The sequence below is a fragment of the Schistocerca americana genome, chromosome 2, assembly GCF_021461395.2.
Source record: "Schistocerca americana isolate TAMUIC-IGC-003095 chromosome 2, iqSchAmer2.1, whole genome shotgun sequence".
Taxonomy (NCBI): domain Eukaryota; kingdom Metazoa; phylum Arthropoda; class Insecta; order Orthoptera; family Acrididae; genus Schistocerca; species Schistocerca americana.
In genome coordinates, this window is record NC_060120.1 from 571,736,272 (window position 1) to 571,751,778 (window position 15,507).

Genomic DNA, 15,507 nt, shown 5'->3' on the forward strand with positions numbered 1-15,507 from the left:
ACTGAGAGCAGCGGCGTTTGCGTAGAGTTGTCAGTGATAACACAAGCAATACTGCGTGAAATGACAGCACAAGTCGATGTGGGATGCGCAACGAACGTATCTTGTAGGAGAGTGCGGCGAAATTTGGCGTTAATGTGCTGTGGCAGAAGACGACGGACGCGAGTGCCTTTGCCAACAGCACGACATCGTCTGCAGCGCCTCTCCTGGATTCGTGACCATATCGGCTGGACCTCATCAGATGAATTCCTGCTTTAGTTGGTAAAAGCTGATTGTATGGCTCGGTGTAGCGTAGATCACACGAAGCCATGGAATTAAGTTGTCAACAAGGCACTGTACAAGCTGGTGATAACTCCACAATGGTGTTGGCTGTCTTTACATGGAATGGACTGGGTCGTTTGACCCAACTGAACTGATCATTGACTGGAAATGGTTATGTTCGGCTACTTGGACACCATTTGCGGCCATTCATGGACTTCATGTTTCCAAACAACGATGGAATTTTTATGGATAACAATGAGCCATGTCACCAGCCACAGTTGTTCGCGATAGATTTGAAGAATATTCTGGACAGTTCAGGTGAATGATTTGGCCACCCAGGTATCTCAACATAAGACCCATCGAACAAATGGTTCAAATGGCTCTGAGCACTATGGAACTTAACTGCTGAGATCATCAGTCCCCTAGAACTTAGAACTACTTAAACCTAACTAACCTAAGGACATCACACATATCCATGCCCGAGGCAGGATTCGAACCTGGGACCGTAGCTGTCGCGCGGTTCCAGACTGTAGCGCCTAGAACCGCTCGGCCACTTCGCTCGACCCCCATCGAACATTTTCTTTACAAAACAGAGAGGTCAATTCGTGCACAACTCCCTGCGCCGGCAATACTTTTGCATCTGTGGACGGCTATAGAGGCAGCAAGGCACAATATTTCTGCAGCAGCTTCCAACGACTTGTCGAGTCCACGCCACGTCGAGCTTCTGTACTATTCCGGGCAAAAGAAGGTCAGATACAGTATTAGGAGGTATCCCACGTCTTTTGTCACCACAGTGTAAGTGACATTACAATAAATAACAATTAATATTTAACCAATAGCATCATAAATTTGCGTTACTACATCAATAGGTTAAAACAAAAAGACTACCATGACGACAACAGAATTCAAATATCACTTTATGGCCCGTCACAAGGAGCCTCTCAAACTTGTTTTGAGGACGGATGCTGCGGAGTGTTCCATGTGAATAACATCACACATTTTGCATTAACATCAGAGATGAAGGCGCCTGCTGCCTTCCCTGCCTGACCGGCAGTGCAGCGTTCTGCTCCCTGTTACAGCGAGGGCAGGAACTCTACGGCGCGTCCCGAGGTGGCGCCGCTTGGCGGTTGCGCGTGGCGGGGCGCGAAGGCCAACTTTTCGACGGAGCTGATCCCCCACTACGCCACCTGCACGCCGGACGTCCGCCACTGTCCGGACGGCTTCTGCGACCCGCTGGAGAATATCTCTGCCCTCTGTCCTCAGGACTGCGTCCGTGAGTACAGCCGACACGCGCTTTGCCTCGAAGGCGTTCCAGGGATAGTCGTAAAGTGTTGACCATCACTTCTGAAAAAGTATCAAGCTGCGAGCAAGAATTTGGTGATGCTTCATTGGCTAGTACACGTACCGCGTGGCTATAATCAAAGTGCAGTTACTCACAGAGAGCCAGTGTGCGCTGTAATTATCGTACGGCAGCGAAACTTGGTAGATTTTGACTTATACTGGAAAAAATTAGTTCATATTTTGGCCACCAGGCGTAATTCTGGCGCTGTGAATCCAAAAAAGACGTACAGAAATGTTTCCATATGTAAGGGATTAGGAGTAGAATGCAGGCACAAAAGATCAAACAAGAGAGAAAGGCGTAATATTGATTTTATTATTAACTGCCATTTACACAATTTGCTCACTACGAGCACCGGAAATGTTGAAGAGATGCTGAACAACGCCAGATTTGCACTGGTGGCCAAAACTGGAGCTAATTTTTTTCCAGCCTAAATCGGTGTTACATTAACGTATTAGCATACTACCAAATTCCGCTACAATATGGTAATTACAGCCCATACTGGACCTTTTTGAGTAGCTGCACTTTAATTATAATCACTTGTTGTTTTATTTTGCGTTCTTATTTTCCACTATTCTGAGCCGTATGTCAAAACAGTTGTAACCTTCACTTTATCAAATTTTATTTTTGTTTCCTTCCGCACTTGTTTGCCTAGCATTCATTGTGCTGTAGCACGAATCATTTGATATTTATTAAACTTATTGTGCATGTCATTTTCAGGTGGTAGCTTACCTCACAATCTAAGAAGTTAAAACCGAAAACTTATTCTAAAGCGTTACAATTTGACATTATTTACCTCAAGAGCCACAATTTTTGTCAGTAGTTCTGTGAGAAATATTGAAACAGTAACCGTGCGTACCTGGCCTAGGCAAAGAAATGTTCTTTGTTGATCATCCTCCATCTATTGTAAAATTATTTGGTCGTCAACTTACATCTTGATGTTTATCCAGTTATCTGACCCTATTTTTATTGCCTGGTTGGCTTCGATTTTCTTTGGCTACGTCAATACTGAAGTGTAGACGATAAGCTACTCCTACTAATTGTTACGGCTGCAGTCTTCCTTCTTCTCGTGTTTCTCAAGATTTTTGTTTGTTTATATAGACTTTCAACAATTCGTATTAAGTGCCTGGGGTACACTTGTCCTGCTAAAATACTGCATAAAATATGTCGGCTGACTCGTCGAAAACTCTCGCGTTTTCATTTTCAACGCCCTCCTCTTTTGTATTGTTTCTTCCGTTGTTGTTGTAGTTTCCAGTCGGAACTAGGGCTGTTGATAAAATATCGATATTTTCTGCAAAAAGTACAGATATATTTCGGCGACATTATTTTTCCCGATATATCGATATCGAAATGGCAATACTGAGGCCCGATATTTTTATTTCATATTATATTTTTTTCGCAATTTTCGGTAAATATTTTAAATTGTTCTTTTGAAATTGTAGTGTAACATAATTTTACTTTCGCTGTGTGAAGGTGTCTTAGCCTCGCGAGGTAGCCCCGCGGTCTTGACGCGTTGCCACGGTTCGCGCGGGTCCCGCCGTCGGAGGTTCGAGCCCTCCGTCGGGCATGGGGTGTATGTTGTCCTTAGCGTGAGTTAGTTTAAGTTAGGTTAAGTAGTGTGCAAGCCTAGTGACCGATGACCTCAGCAGTTTGGATCTGAGCACTATAGGACTTAACAAAAAATGGTTCAAATGGCTCTGAGCACTATGGGACTTAACATCTGCGGTCATCAGTCCCCTAGAACTTAGAACTACTTAAACCTAACTAAGCTAAGGACATCACACACATCCATGCCCGAGGCAGGATTCGAACCTGCGACCGTTGCAGTTGCGCGGTTCCGGACTGAGCGCCTAGAGCCGCGAGACCACCGTGGCCGGCAGGACTTAACATCCGAAGCCATCAGTCCCCTAGAACTTAGAACTACTTAGGCCTAACTAACCTAAGGACATCACACACATCCATGCCCGAGGCAGGATTCGAACCTGCGACCGTACCGTCGCGCGGTTCCAGACTGAAGCGCCTAGAACCGCTCGGCCACAACAACTGGCCTCAGCAGTTTGTTACCATAGGAACATACCACAAACAAAAAAAGGTGTCTTACTACTTTTTGAGCTTTCATCAAGTACAGTCTTTCTCTCTGTCTATGTGAAGCATGTGTAGGTGGCACTGGGGGGTGGGGGTGGGGGAGTGGCGGTGTGAATGGAACAACAAGAGATCCAATGTAAAGAAACAGCACACCAGTTAAGTTTTAAAAAATTTAACATAATTAGTGTGCTATTTCTTCAAAACTGAATTCGTGAAAAAAAGATGCTGAAAATTATGAACAAAACTCTAAACGACCAGATTGGTATTTGCAGTGGGCGTTGACATAATCGGCGCTCGGTGCTGCTAACGGAAACGGCAACGTTTTACATCGGCACGCAATTTTGACACTGCAGCTGATAGGTCGCTGGCGTTTGCAGACATGAAAAACCAGGGAAGTCGACATGAAGTGTTCCGGACAAATCCGATATGTGACGAAATCGAACGACAGACCCACCGGACACCTTTTATTGTGTCACTTAAATGCAGTTACCATTTTTAGCAAAGTGGTTATCGCCAAGCGTGAACGTGCATCGTTTTCCCTTCAATTCTTGCTCTAAGGGGGATAAGCACACTGCTAGCTTGTTGTTGTATCGCATATCTAATAATAAATCGATACTTAAACACGCAGCTCTAAATCCAACAGTATATTTAGAGTGTGCAGCCGATGTTTTTATATGCCTGTAGGACGATATTTTACTCCGTCGACATGTCGATTGTTCCTCCAACTCTTCGTGCGCCAGTAACGATATTTTTTAAATATCTATATATCGGATTACTGATATTTTTAGAACTATCAACATTCCTAGTCGGGACCTATGTTCGATGCAGTTTCGCAAGGTACTTTATCCTGTTGAAGCCTCCTCATTTTGCCTGACTGATTCAGTGTGCATCCATTTGAACACGTTTACACTACTCACCCTCTTGGTGTCCCTCTACAATTCTTACCTCCTACACTTCCTTCTATTATCAAACTGATGATTCATTAATGCCTCAGAATATGTCTGTCAACTGATCCCTTCTTTTAGCCAAATTGAACCATAATTTCTTTTTTCCCCAATTTGATTCAGTACCTGCTCATTAGTTACTCGATTCACCAATCTAATCTTCAGCGCTCGCTTGTAGCACCACAAAAAAAAAGTTCAAATATGTGTGAAACCTTATGGGACTTAACTGCTAAGGTCATCAGTTCCTAAGCTTACACACAACTTAACCTAAATTATCCTAAGGACAAACACACACAGCCACGCCCGAGAGAGGACTCGAACCTCCACCGGGACCAGCCGCACAGGCCACGATTGCAGCGCCCCAGACCGCTCGGCTAATCCCGCGCGGCACCACAATTCAAACGCTTCTATTCTCTTATTGTGCAAACAATTTACCGTCTACAATTCACTTTCCTAAAAGCTTCAGTGTAAACAAAGAACTTCAGAAAATACTACTCACAGATAAATTAGTATTGGATATTAATAAAAACCTCTGTTTCAGAAACGCTTTTTCTCGTCTAGCAAGTTTTAATTTTACATCTTCTCTAATTCGGCTATCGCCAGTTGTTTGGCTGCAGACATAGCAAAACTCTTCTAGTGCTTCCAGTGTTCCATTTTTCTAATCTAATTCCTTCAGCATCACCTGAATTATTACTGTAACACTGTCACTACAAGACTTTTCCTTCCCAAATCCACTTTGCTTCTCTAATAGCAGTGCGTCAACTACGTTTTTAAGACGATCGTAGGTTATTTGTGTGTATACTTAATAAAAGTGTTTAAGAAAGCTTATTCCTTAGTAGTTTTGCTTTTATTGCTATATGCTTTGCTGTAAGGCGGTATTACTTCAGCTGTTGCCCGGGAGTATATCATTGCCTTCGTTTTCTAGCAAGTATTAATTGCTTTCAGTAAGTGTATTTCCTGTAGTGATCCTTCATATTTTGGTAACTGTGTGTTCATTCCTTCCTGTCCCGTGACTCGCCACGGTTATCTCGTCTCCTTGGTAAATTTAGAAAACGTCAGCCAAAGCGTGGGAAAGGTAAAAGATCAGGAATTTGGAATACGTTGAAAATGGCGCACTGTGCATTCTACACGAAGAGCGCTCAATATTCAGGGATATGACAGGAACGATCATTGGAAGCAAAAAGTTCCTATAAATATTGGGTTCTAAAATGAATATCTTCAGAGCTATGAGAACTTGTTCATCTTCGCTCCTGTGAAACACAGATGTTATACTGCACAAGTACTCATATCTCTTAAGCTAAGTAATTTAGAGCACATGTGTAATAGGCTTTTTTGCTTCCAAAGATCGTTCCTCTATATCGTCTAACATTGACCGTTTCCCGTGGGACAGTCTCTACAGTGTGTTCGAGATTACTTTAGTAGTGACGTGGAGGCGAGGACCATATGCCACATCCTGGCCGCAACATGAACATAATCTAACATTTCATTCCACTCGTACAAACTCGGAAGCTACTTGATGTACAGAGATCTAACTGACGTCAAGTGTGTTCTCGAAGACCTGTACTGCATTTCTTTTCAGTTCTATTTGCGGTAACAAAATTTTAAGATAATATATGGGAAGTTTAAGAAAATGCGTATCCTGGCGTCGATTTTACAGAATTTTGGACTTGGGGGGAAATCTTTTCGCAAACGACATCTTAATAATACATAATCATATTATCATCCGCTCCAAACTAGAATTCTATTGAAGATCATTAGCATGATATAATTTGAGTTAAATATTTGAGGAATAATGCTGCTTTCGTGCGTGAAAACCTCAGCGGTCGCTCACCGTTTTATGATCAAACTTTCTACTTATTTGTAACATAACGAAAAATCGAGGGAAAAAGAAACCTTGTCGTCGATTTGGAAGGCAGATTGGAAAATAGATTACCTCAGTATTACAATATTTATAATTCAAACTGTGAGTGGGATTTCTTTGTGTAATTAATACTGAGTTGCCGAGATGAATTTCATTCGGGATCAGTCGCTAATCACAGCCTTGTTATTAATAGTCAAAACTTGTGAAAACATAAGTTTGCTAAGCACGAACATCAAAAGCTCACACCAAATATTCCGTTGAATCTTCCTAAACATCTTTTCTAAGATAACAATGGAAAAACTCTACTGACGCCATCACAGTTGTCACACTGTCACTGTCCTTTTCTAATGACGTGATCATTTCTTATGACGCTTTTTGTTAAATAATTTAATTGTGCGAAGCTTTTCCTATGATGCGCTGCATATGGCTGACGGCTTTCTCGTACTTTCCTGGGTTGACTTTACCAACAGCGGAGTTGCTGTATGGTTTGATTGCAGACAGCATATCTTTTATTATTATTGGTGGCAACGTAAAATTTAAGTCCTTATTAATACTACTGTGGCGTACGTGTGATGCTAACCAATCGTCTCCCATTTTCCTTTTACCATGGTAGGCCTCTGATCAACAATAACAATAGTTGGAAGCATTAGCATGAACAATTGTTGGCGGTGTGGGCACGTAATGGCCAAATCCTTTCTCTCGACTCGTCTCATACGGCAATGTCCTGGCTAAGAGAGCGACATCGAACTTCGCCAGTGAATAGCATTTGATGAAGTGCCTTCTGATATTGTTCGCTGCCATACAACAACAATAATAATGAACAAAATATTCATACAATGAAGGCTTTTACGACAGGATGTTTCAGCTGCTGAGAATTTTACCGGGTTGTATGGCCGTGGTGCATGGAACTCTTCAATCCCTGACTGCCCTGTCGGCGAGACTCAGCATAACCAGGAACACCTCCGAAGATGTCCAACGTTGCTTTGGACGAAACGTACGAGATTGAAGAGATCCATGGACCACGGCCATACAACCCGGAAAAATACTCAGCAGCTAAAATACTCAAAATTAATAAAATGTTCCGACCTACAATGCCGCTGTCGATTGGATTTCGCATTTTAACCCAACGTTTCGTCCCCATCTGTGGATGACATTTTCAAGAAAGGTAGCTTCGTTGAGTGTCCGATACACACACTGACTCGCTACTGACTGCAGCGAAATTCCGTTTACACGTGCTTCCACACAGTGGTGTGACATCACATATTTTGAATACCAGAGGGCAAATGGCCGTTGTCGACTGCCGTCATCCTCTGTTGCTATCGCCCTGGGGTGGTAGACTGGTACACATCCACCATGGGAATTCTGCAGCTAATAAGAGGTTCATGACAACTATGCGCAGGCAAAGTGATATGCACAGTCTTAAGTCTTAGGCAAGGTTTGGTTCTAGTGGACATCTCGGAGACTAAAACAGTCCTCTTTTCGGAGGACTACAAGACGATACAGGCTACACTAAAAGCCCACGTTCCGTGTCAGGCAAGAGAAAGAGACGAACTACTGCTTACAGCACTATAACGTCAGTCGCACAACATTTTTTTTATTATGTAACACACTGGCAAATTTTGCGGACAGTCATACGACATCCAACACACAGTCCTGATATAGTAATCTTCTGACTTCCATCTCTTCGGGCCTGTGAAGGATGGACTGCGTGCTCAACATTTTACAGACTCAGATTCTGTTGTCAAAGCTGCAACATAGCGGCTAGCTTGAGCTAGTTTAGGTTCTTACGTGAGTGGCATTGGGGAAAGTACATAACGATTGATGGTACGAACATTTTGATTCTTTACGACATAGCTTCCTAATGAGGCAATATTTATAAATACAGATTTATAACAGTCTATAATGAGAGCTAGGGCACATTTGATCAGACATTGCTCTTGATCGCGTATCGTGGGGCATGCTATACAACGGCTGCTGCCTGGCACAGAAAGTGAGAGAGGTCGTTATGTTCAGACTCGGTGGAGAACACGGATAAAATATCATAGAATAGGTAGAAAATCGATCTTCACAGGAAAATTAACAGAGGAAAAATTCTTCTTGTAAAATGTAAACTTTTATGGCCGGAAATGTCACAATGAATAAAATGTTCCTGGGTCTTATTCCATGGTCGAATGTGTTTCACATTAATACCCAACGTTTCATCCCCATCTGCTGTGGACTTTTTGAAGGGGGGTCGTAGCTTCTTTGAGTGCCGGATTCACACCCTGGCTCGATACTGACTACAATAGAATTGATAAGACTCAAGTATTGGCAGCCACAAGCGGATACCATGAAAGGCTATACAAAAACGCCATAGAGATCGTTAAACACCCATGAATTTTAATAGGAAAGAGGAGGGCGTGAAATTGAATGACATCTGGATCCCGCTGCTGAAGAAGATGTGTTCCTGTCTTCCATCGTAGGGTGACAGCAACAGCGGACGACGGCAACCGACAACGGCCAGTTGCGCTCGGGTATTCAAAGTATGTGACGTCACGCCACTGTGCGGGAGCGCACAGTCAGTAGCGAGCCAGGGTGTGAATCGAACACTCAAATAAGCTACGATCCCCCATGAAAATGTCCTCCACAAATGGAGACGAAACGTTGTGTTTAAGAGTGAAATTCATTCGACCACGGCATAACAGCCTGGAACATCTCATTAACTGTGATACTTCCGGCGGTGTAAGCTTACATTTTACAAACAAAACATTAACATCAAAACTGTAAGACAGTGGTTCCCAACAGGTGGTCCGCGGACCCCCAGGGGTCCGCGAGCTATGCCAGTGGGGTCCGCAAGATGCTATTAGAATAAAAAATATATTAAATATATTTCGTATGATAACAGAATTTTTGTTTTGGCCGCTTCCTGCATGAGCAGAGCTTTAGCGAACGCTAACTTCTGCGTCTAGCGTCTTCCTAGAGCCAACTGACACTAGCACACACTAGAATCACATAGAGCAAATAGTTCTGCTGTATGCCGTTAGACTGAGCGCGCTGCCTCTTTGCAGCTGACAACTGACAGTCACTTTACACATCGGTGATAAAATTACAGACTTCTGAGCATCAGCACGCAAGGACTACGAGAAACTTGGAGATAAGGCAATGAAAAAGATCCTTCCATTTGCAACCACATATCGGTGTGAGCAAGCATTTTCTTCCATGTGTTTCATGAAAAACAAATATACGAATCGGCTCGACATGCGGTCGGGTTTCAGAGTGAAAGTTTCAAGTTTGGAACCTAATATTTCAGAAATACTTACTTACTTACTCACTGGTCATACCGGACTCGCGAGTCCATTACCGCAGCAACGTATTTTCGCCATCGGTCCCTGTCTTGAGCTATTTCCTTCCATTCCCCTTCAATGCCTAGGCTCCGTAAATCACCCTTCACATTGTCCTTCCATCTACGCCTCGGTCTCCCCACAGGACGTTTTCCCTCTAAGTGCCCTACCAGTACTCTGCGCGCTGCCCTGCCCTCATCCATTCGAGCCACGTGACCCGCCCATCGCAGCGATGCGCGCCCGTCGCCTGGCGGTTCGCATACCGGTACTTAATAATACTGATTATGTCAGGGCTTGAACCTCTTCGTTATGCAGTTTTCGCCACTCTCCGCTAATTTCATCCCTTTTTATTCCGAAAATTTTCCTCAAAATTTTGTTTTCAAATACTCGAAATGGCTTTTCATTGTGCACAGTGAGAGACCAAGTCTCGCACCCATACAGTATAACTGGTAGAATAATAGTTTTGTATATTCTAATTTTTAATATTTCAGAAACAATGGACTCAAAGGTCAGATTGAGCTCATCTCATTAAGAACTGAAAATTAAAACTAATTGTATACTGATCGAGTACTCTATTGTAACTGTATTTTTTTTTTTCAAATAAATAATACCTTGTATGAAATTAGTGTTTTCTTATTTTTCACACATGCCTACTCAATGCAATCGCAAGTGTAGTACACTTGAAAGACCAGTACACTCAAGTTTTAATTTTTCGTGTCATTTTCAGTTCATACTCAATTTTTATTTTTTTAAGGAGTTTGTTATACTAAACACCCAGATTTGAAGACAAAGATTTTGAGCAATAATCAAAAATTTAACAATAACAATGCTGGCTATATTGAAAAAGTTTTAAGCTCAATATTTTTTCAATAATGAATATGTCAATGTACCAAAAATAGAAAACGTATAAAAAGACTCTTAATTTGGCTTTTTTAGGTACTTGATACCGTGATATGACTAGGTACCAATCATACTCGATGAGGGGGTCCTCGAGAAAATTTTGATGGGAACCCCTGCTGTAAGAAATAGCAAAAACAAAGATCTCACTGCGCAGTGTACTATACGACAGGACAGCGTAGTGCAAATGAGAAGTGGGTGACAATTTGGCAACTGCTGGAGTTTGCTGTGGTTACAGGAGCCGTAGGATTGACTGAATGCCTGCCATGCATTCCTCGTAAACTTTACGCCACGTCTTCCTTTCACCACCGTCAGTGCTAAAGTAATTTTGGACAGGGTACGGTTGTACACACCGCGAAAGTGAGCGCCGGCTGTGTCGTGTGCAGGGCGGTCGTTCGCCAGCGGCATCGGCGGCCAGGGCCGCGGCCTCTACAGCTGCGCCGGCGTGGGCGTGTGCTGGGGCGCGCGCCCCGAGTCCTGCAAGTGCAAGACGGACGCCGGCAGGCCGCAGCAGGCCGGCACCGCGGGGGCGGCCGCCGGCTCCCGCCCCACCGCCGCGCCCACCGACTCCCCCACCACCGCCGCGCCGTCCTCAGGTGAGCAGCTGGCCGTGCCAACTCACAGCTTGTCCTGTCTTTAAACTACGAGGGGTGTTCAGTAAGTAATGCTTTCACTGCCGTTTTGAAGGTTACGTATAGTGCTGCCATCTATCGGAACTTCGTGAAACTATAGTGGCTGAAGCGGGAATATTCCACTATGTACCACAACACATTCCACATTTCTTGAACTGAAACTGGCCGAGAAAACAACGTGCTTACCTATTGAAGGCCCCTCGTATTTTACATCCAAATAATAAGTTTCCAGACATGGGTCCCTTATCAAAATCATCTACTGAATATCCTCTACAAGCGCTAGAAATCCATATCGTAATAGATATTGTGAAACACCATGTATCCAAATGAAGTGCAAGAGTGCACGTGTGCAGGTTCCCTTCCCCCCCCCCCCTTTCCATCCTGATTTTTTCCCGCCTACACTATCTCTGCCTCCCTTCTCTTCCCCCTCCCCCCCACCCCGAATCCTTTTGCATTCACCTACAATGCCTTTCCCCACTCCCTCTCGCTTCTGCCCAGCCCCCCCGCCCTCTTATGAGTCCTCGTCCTCCGTCGGCTCCTTCTCCCCCTCCCCTTCATTCCGTTTTTCCTCTCCTTTCCCCATTTCTTCCCCATCACCTGTCTAGGTTCCAGTGTTCAAGTGAGTGTTCAGTGTTGTGCGTCTTTTCCAAAGTGTTGCGAACAAAAATCGTGCTGTTGCTGGGTGTGAATTTTATATCTCTTCCGAACAGAAACCAGACTGTCGCCGTGTTTTTTAATTGCCTGTCTATTATTTTACCTGTCTGCTTCCTGTGTATTTTATTAGCATCGCCAACCCTTTCTTTTATGTTTTAAGTTCCACAATTTTCCGCCATTTAACCATTTAAGTCACCGATTTTATCATCTCCTTTTATTATTTATTAGCTTCATTTTTTAAAAAAAAATATTCTGTAGTCTGAAGAGCGGCGTACTAAGCTGCTGCCAGCCTGCCCCTTCGGGGTGAATCGAATCTCAATAAAGGAAAAAAAAGTGTGTAGGTTCCATATTTCCTCCAAAACCATCGTACTGAGTTCAGCCAAACTTGCTACACACATTATTTACTATCCGGACGGAAATAAAGTGGAAGCAAGAACCAGTAACAGTCTGTTGGGTTGGGGGAATTACACTCCTGGAAATGGAAAAAAGAACACATTGACACCGGTGTGTCAGACCCACCATACTTGCTCCGGACACTGCGAAAGGGCTGTACAAGCAATGATCACACTCACGGCACAGCGGACACACCAGGAACCGCGGTGTTGGCCGTCGAATGGCGCTAGCTGCGCAGCATTTGTGCACCGCCGCCGTCAGTGTCAGCCAGTTTGCCGTGGCATACGGAGCTCCATCGCAGTCTTTAACACTGGTAGCATGCCGCGACAGCGTGGACGTGAACCGTATGTGCAGTTGACGGACTTTGAGCGAGGGCGTATAGTGGGCATGCGGGAGGCCGGGTGGACGTACCGCCGAATTGCTCAACACGTGGGGCGTGAGGTCTCCACAGTACATCGATGTTGTCGCCAGTGGTCGGCGGAAGGTGCACGTGCCCGTCGACCTGGGACCGGACCCCAGCGACGCACGGATGCACGCCAAGACCGTAGGATCCTACGCAGTGCCGTAGGGGACCGCACCGCCACTTCCCAGCAAATTAGGGACACTGTTGCTCCTGGGGTATCGGCGAGGACCATTCGCAACCGTCTCCATGAAGCTGGGCTACGGTCCCGCACACCGTTAGGCCGTCTTCCGCTCACGCCCCAACATCGTGCAGCCCGCCTCCAGTGGTGTCGCGACAGGTGTGAATGGAGGGACGAATGGAGACGTGTCGTTTCAGCGATGAGAGTCGCTTCTGCCTTGATGCCAATGATGGTCGTATGCGTGCTTGGCGCCGTGCAGGTGAGCGCCACAATCAGGACTGCATTCGACCGAGGCACACAGGGTCAACACCCGGCATCATGGTGTGGGGAGCGATCTCCTACACTGGCCGTACACCACTGGTGATTGTCGAGGGGACACTGAATAGTGCACGGTACATCCAAACCGTCATCGAACCCATCGTTCTACCATTCCTAGACCGGCAAGGGAACTTGCTGTTCCAACAGGACAATGCACGTCCGCATGTATCCCGTGCCACCCAACGTGCTCTAGAAGGTGTAAGTCAACTACCCTGGCCAGCAAGATCTCCGGATCTGTCCCCCATTGAGCATGTTTGGGACTGGATGAAGCGTCGTCTCACGCGGTCTGCACGTCCAGCACGAACGCTGGTCCAACTGAGGCGCCAGGTGGAAATGGCGTGGCAAGCCGTTCCACAGGACTACATCCAGCATCTCTACGATCGTCTCCATGGGAGAATAGCAGCCTGCATTGCTGCGAAAGGTGGATATACACTGTACTAGTGCCGACATTGTGCATGCTCTGTTGCCTGTGTCTACGTGCCTGTGGTTCTGTCAGTGTGATCATGTGATGTATCTGACCCCAGGAATGTGTCAATAAAGTTTCCCCTTCCTGGGACAATGAATTCACGGTGATCTTATTTCAATTTCCAGGAGTGTATAACGTGGAGAGAGAAGGGGAGGAATAGACGGACAGACCAAGAGAGGGAAGGAAGATATGGGCACAGGTATCGGGTAGGAGGAGATGGACATAAAGAGGGGAGGGGGAAGAAACAGAAAAGGGAGGTAACGAGATGGACAGAGAGAGAAGTGGGAAGAGAAGATGGACACATGAAAAACAGAGGCGGAGATGGACAGACTGAGGGGGCACAGCAGATGGGCAGGGTAGGTAAGTAGGAGATGTACCAACAGAACACGTATCTGGGCACCGCCGGGTACTTAGCTAGTGTATGATATATACAAAGCCAGTTCAGTCACTTGGTGATGTGACCACTTTGGGTCGGCATGCGGTATAGGATTCCAGTAGGTTCTTCCATTTCTGCCGATCTTGAGCTTCCCATTGCCAGTTGAATCTTGCAGTCTTTCCTAAGCTTCTGCGCCAACTGTCCACACCGTGGTAATATTCAAACAGGGAAGTGGTTTTCTGTGTTGTGATTACCTCCTAACATTGTGACCGACAAGCAATCACACTCATTTGGGATACAATTACATAAAAAAATATCAACAGGCAATATAAATAGTCTTTCACTGAAAACTCTTAGTGAAAAGTAAAAAAATAAATAAAATCTTGCAAACTCACGTGATTAAATGGTGTGGCAGTTTCAGATTTTTGCTCGAAAAATTGCTTTTGAAGACGTACACCACCACTGACAGGTACTCCTAAATCCATAAGTTCTGGCAAAAACGTAATGAGAATCGAACTCCAAGGCAACAAAATTGCCAGTGAAGTGAGAAAAGTATGAAGCTTCTGGAAATAACGGTTTTCTTATTTTATGGAGGAAACACCGATATTTTTTCTGACATAATAACGTGGCCTATTACCGATACCACTAATGCATTTTTGCATTTACTGTAAAAATATCGTCTGTCATTACAAGAGTGTTTAGAGTTTCATTTTCGTTTTTTCATTAGTGTCTTAGTTTACGATTACTGATCTATCTGTTGAGACAGTTCATTCGTGTTTTCCATACATAATGAAAATTCATATAGCATTTAGATTCTTCTTTTTTAAAACATCGCAGCTTATAGTGCATATCATAGTATTGTCAAGCTTATCCTGAAGCATTTTTCGGTAAGGATATGTTTACTGTACGGCACTCATGATGTGCCCTTCTATGGTATCATCACATCCCTAATCCCTCATAAATACGCCCATTTCTTGGAGGCTGGCCAATCAGAAAGCGCCCAAGACAACACACATATATTTAGATCTTCCAATTTCAACCTAGTATTTTAGTGTTCAGTCACATTTTTTTCAGTTCCACCTTAAGCCACAACAATAGGCCAAAGAGAGAACATCTATGCAAAAACACCCATCTGATGCGCTCCTCCAATGAAAGCCCAGTATTTTAGCAGCGATTAAAATAAAACAACCATCCAGCGAGCTTCCTACTTCAAGGATGATACCGTTCTCGTTAACAATTTCGCGACATCTGCACCATCTGTTACAACTGGAGGCGAACAGAGCAGCGGATTAGTTTTTTACAGGCAAACACGCACAGCTTTGTCAATCTGGATTTGTCTGACTTCGAAAAACATGTAACACACGCACACAACACGTAACACAC

General features: G+C 44.5%; 1 protein-coding gene across 1 annotated transcript in view; it reads left to right on the forward strand.

Annotated features, from left to right (window-relative positions):
• LOC124594187 (proto-oncogene tyrosine-protein kinase receptor Ret-like) overlaps nt 1-15,507 on the forward strand; it is a 140,596-nt gene that overhangs the window by 21,432 nt on the left and 103,657 nt on the right. The window contains exons 3-4 of the mRNA XM_047132543.1: nt 1,338-1,531; nt 11,091-11,222. Of these exons, the coding sequence (XP_046988499.1) occupies nt 1,338-1,531; nt 11,091-11,222 (326 nt within the window). The remainder of the gene's footprint in view (nt 1-1,337; nt 1,532-11,090; nt 11,223-15,507) is intronic.